Raw genomic sequence first — 3,819 nt, 5'->3', positions numbered from 1 at the left:
ACTTAGACTTAATTGCATTCGATATTCTTGCAAGAGACAAATACTCATGATGCTTTCATAGATACACAAAAAATTATACAGCAATCAACAATTTCTCCTTTGTTGGTTTTGCACTCTAATTACAAAGAATGCACTTAACTCTATAAAAACATTACATACAAGGTCATTGAGTTTACAATTAAAAGAGAGATTATAAAACTTGCACACTAGTATAATGTCATGTGTAAAAACCGCTTACATCCAATGACAAAGTCTTCAGTTCATTAATCTGTCAAGCACCTCGAAGTTTGCCATCATATACCAAAATAATAATACTAGGACTAGACTTCAAGTTGATGAACAAAATTAACACTGGCATCTTTACAATTAGAATATCTACCTTTAATTCCAATAAGTCACTACAATTACCATTCTTACTAAATCACTACAATATATAATTCATGCCTAGGCCACTTAATGTGGTGTAATGGAAGAAAACAACAAGCATAGGTGGGACATCCACTCCATAGGGAAGACAATTGCATAATTTACACATGCGTCCATAATAAGGGCCCCCTCAATAGTATTTGTGATTATGATTATGATTGATGGACAGCCTATGTGGACATATACACATACATAAGGAGATGAGATTGATACTATGTCGTTGGGGGACATATACATAAGAACGATGTGATGGGGTATGATTAATTGGATAAGGAATGTAAGCCAAGGCACTTGTTGATGGGTGAGCACGACCACCTTTTCTTGAGCTTAGGCGTCAAGGTAACAATCACCTGGCGCTGTTGCTGCTGTTCGTTTTTAGCTGGTGGCGTAGCCATGCAAGACGCCGGCCATCGCCTGCTCATCAAGAAATAACGCGATCCTACCATCCCTATCGGTTGCTCTGGATGCAACGCTGCGTTTTCCACCCCCCTGCAATCGTTAGGTCGTGATAAAACGTGCCACATCGCTCTACCTCCTCTGATGCTCTTACCTTGTCATAGCTAAGTAGAAATTCAGCTGGCACTTAATTCGCCTCACTGCGATTGATTGAAGTTAAAGTGGGCGATGTTACTGGCAAGATCTATCGTTAACTAAGCGAATGGCGATGATTTGCGCACAAGGGTAGTAACGCGAGGACACTTGACTACAAGACAACTGATATGATCAAAGAGCGAGCTGTGCGGCTAGCGCAAATGGAGTTTCTGTAGAGCAAGCAGCTGGGCAACGAGCAGAAAGGTGCAAAACATCGAAGCCAGTATTGTCAAGCTGGAGACCCAAAACAAGAATCAGTCGAACTTACCCGGCGAGCTGCAATGGGCACAGTAGAGATCGAATTGGCTGCAAGCCCAACTCTGCTTCGAGGCGCAAGCATAGGTGCGCAGGATCATATCTATCACAGTCTCGGCAGTGGCGTCTGCGGGAGCCAGCAGCACAAGAGTCGTGGGGCTGCCCATCACTGCAATTTTCAGAAGAACAGTTTGATCGAACTGCACACAAAAAAGCAGATTCAAGAACAAGAACCGGGATTGTGACGCCTAATCAAGAGCAAATCGTCTCAACCCGCTCCCATCGATTCATCACAAGCAAATCGACATATCAAAACCTGCAACGAGATCGGGCATCAATAAGAATGGACAAAAGCGTCTTACTAGCAGATCAGGAAGCAATAGTAAGCAGGAATTTGCCTACGTCTTATCGCGTCTATCCATCACGCACACATTCAAACTCAGGAACCAGGAGTAAGAAATTCGCCTTTCTAGCAGCGATTGCCCCGCCGTTCTCCTCGCATGATGAATTGCTGCACTTGAGAGGCTCCCTATCGGAATCCTCAGCACGTCCATGTTCCAATTTCAGGTCTGGGCCGTCTTTGAGAGAGTCATCCTTGTGCAGGAGGCTGGGCTTGCTTTTCAAGGCAGCGTGAATAATCGGCAGACACGAACAGCTCGCTCTCGAATCTAGTAAGAAGAGTGCCTTTGGGATCGATGTAATCCATTTGAAGGCAGGAAAGACGACTCTACATCTGTCTGCTGCCATCCTCACTTTTCCTTGTGATCGGACAAAGAACGAACGTAAGGCAAATCCATTTATTCGTCGGCCTGAGACACAACCACGAGTTTGACTTCCCTCCTGCACTAGTAGGCGAACCGTTTGAAGATCACTGATAGTGGAGGAAGGAGTATGATACACTGGATCGGAAGATGAGCGCCATTTCTGTGCCGTCATGGTGACCGATAAGATTCTCAATCTCCTGGAGCTGATACTACGAACATGCTAGTATGAACTATCCCGCGATGCGCTAACGTCTACGTATAGAAAATTCTGGGCCGTTTATGCCGGACGAGCGCGAGAGAAGCTTCGAGGCGGTGAGACTTCTAGTCTTCATATTGGATGCTGCATCCGTGTTGCCACGGAAAAAGCCGATGGAGCATGGAAGTGCGTTGCGGCGGATGGGATCGATGACAGCTGTCAGCAACCCCCGTTTTACAGTATCACTAAACTGCACGTCCTTGAAAAACCGCTTGATTTCTAAATTCGAGGCTTGCATGATCGACAGAAGGTGTGTCTACCGAGAGCGGACAGAGGCCATGTGCCGGGGCTAGAAACCCAGTAGAGTAGAGGCGGAGAAAGGCAGAGAAAGGTAAAGTGTATGAAGTTGTGAACTAATGCATGCATGAAAGCCGTGAATGGAACACGGAAAAGGATATAGTAAAATACACGAGTCACGACCTTGATGGGAAATTCGGGAAATTCAGGCATGAAACTGGTCTTGAGCAGATGCCCTTCCTGATTTTGTTATTTGGTGCGTTCGAAGTTGTAAGAACTTGTAAATTGAATCGACAACAATGTATTTGGCGATGTATTTTTCCAGGTACTCTCTCCCACGAATGTCTCATGGACATTGGACAACAATGTGTTGGCGATGTCCGTGTGCAACTTCGAAGCCGCGAAAGATTCATTGTGTCCTTTCCGTGAGTGACGGTGAGTCTATCAAACACTGAGCTCGCGCCGAGTTTCAAAGTCGGGGCTGTGACGAATATTATTCGGTTACGACTTGAACATCAGAGTGACAAGTTGTATGATCGTCAGTTGCAGTTGCAAAATTGAAGTTCATGTGAACTGAGAATTGGCAGCTCAGTTGCAAAATTGAAGTATGTCAACCGAGCAGTGGCAGCTCAGAGCTGCTCACTCTCAAATCGAGACAGCAATGTCGAATATGTCCTCGTGAGAGAGTTGGTTTGCAAACTGCCATGTCCTTAAGGTTAACCAGAGGGGTGGTTTGCAAACCACGATGGTTTGCAAACCACGATCTCCTTGTCACAAGGCCAACGAGACACTAGTTTTTCTTTGTTAGGAGCAACTAGGTTTGCCGAAAAAATCCCGAGGGGTGAATCCATCTTGGCTTTTTGACGCCCACCTATTTCACAAACCACCCCTGTCGCACCAAATAAGAGCTTATTCTCGCTCACGATTACATGAGCAAGAATGGCAGAGCTTGTTCCTGCTCCCAATTGCATGAGCAAGACAGTGCCTACAAATGCTAGTGCCATACATGTTCACACCAACCACCAACCCAAATGTTAGGACCAAATGTGGCATTGCACCGCTTGTTTCTCAGACGGGAAACCTCAGTCTCCAACTGGGCATTTCAGGGCCAGCTTGTTGAAGCCAATACTATTGTAGTTTTAGGTTGATTTGGGCATATTGTAGGAGACATTAGAGATGGGTGATGACTAGAGAGCTGGATGTTGTGGTGGGACAATTTCTCACAAATACCCATAAATGTTGCTTGAGCATTGTGGAGCAACAAGTGGGAATGACCGACCTCTAATGAGT

At 45.4% G+C, this 3,819-nt stretch overlaps 1 protein-coding gene across 1 annotated transcript; it reads right to left on the bottom strand.

Moving 5' to 3' along the window:
* Positions 1 to 435: 435 nt before the first annotated feature.
* On the bottom strand, positions 436 to 2,343 carry LOC147881846 (uncharacterized). The gene is made up of 3 exons (XM_087402087.1): positions 1,738 to 2,343; positions 1,286 to 1,472; positions 436 to 898 (listed from the first exon to the last, which is right to left on the bottom strand). Exons 1-3 carry the CDS (start codon positions 2,206 to 2,208, stop codon positions 687 to 689), a joined length of 870 nt encoding a protein of 289 aa, XP_087258213.1. The 5' UTR covers positions 2,209 to 2,343; the 3' UTR covers positions 436 to 686.
* Positions 2,344 to 3,819: the final 1,476 nt, after the last annotated feature.

Source organism: Dipteris shenzhenensis, chromosome 30 (genome assembly GCF_047967505.1).
Source record: "Dipteris shenzhenensis isolate YYH24624 ecotype China chromosome 30, Dip_SZ_1.0, whole genome shotgun sequence".
Lineage (NCBI taxonomy): Eukaryota > Viridiplantae > Streptophyta > Polypodiopsida > Gleicheniales > Dipteridaceae > Dipteris > Dipteris shenzhenensis.
This window is presented reverse-complemented; position numbering and strand designations above follow the sequence as displayed.

What these genes read in the sequence shown, in the direction of transcription:
- LOC147881846 (XM_087402087.1), bottom strand. Translation starts at nt 2,208, where the DNA reads ATGACGGCACAGAAATGGCGCTCATCTTCCGATCCAGTGTATCATACT. An exon ending in GGGCAATCGCTGCTAGAAAG is followed by an intron (nt 1,473 to 1,737) that starts GCGAATTTCTTA and finishes TTTTGTGTGCAG; the next exon opens with TTCGATCAAACTGTTCTTCT. An exon ending in TGCCCATTGCAGCTCGCCGG is followed by an intron (nt 899 to 1,285) that starts GTAAGTTCGACT and finishes TGGAAAACGCAG; the next exon opens with CGTTGCATCCAGAGCAACCG.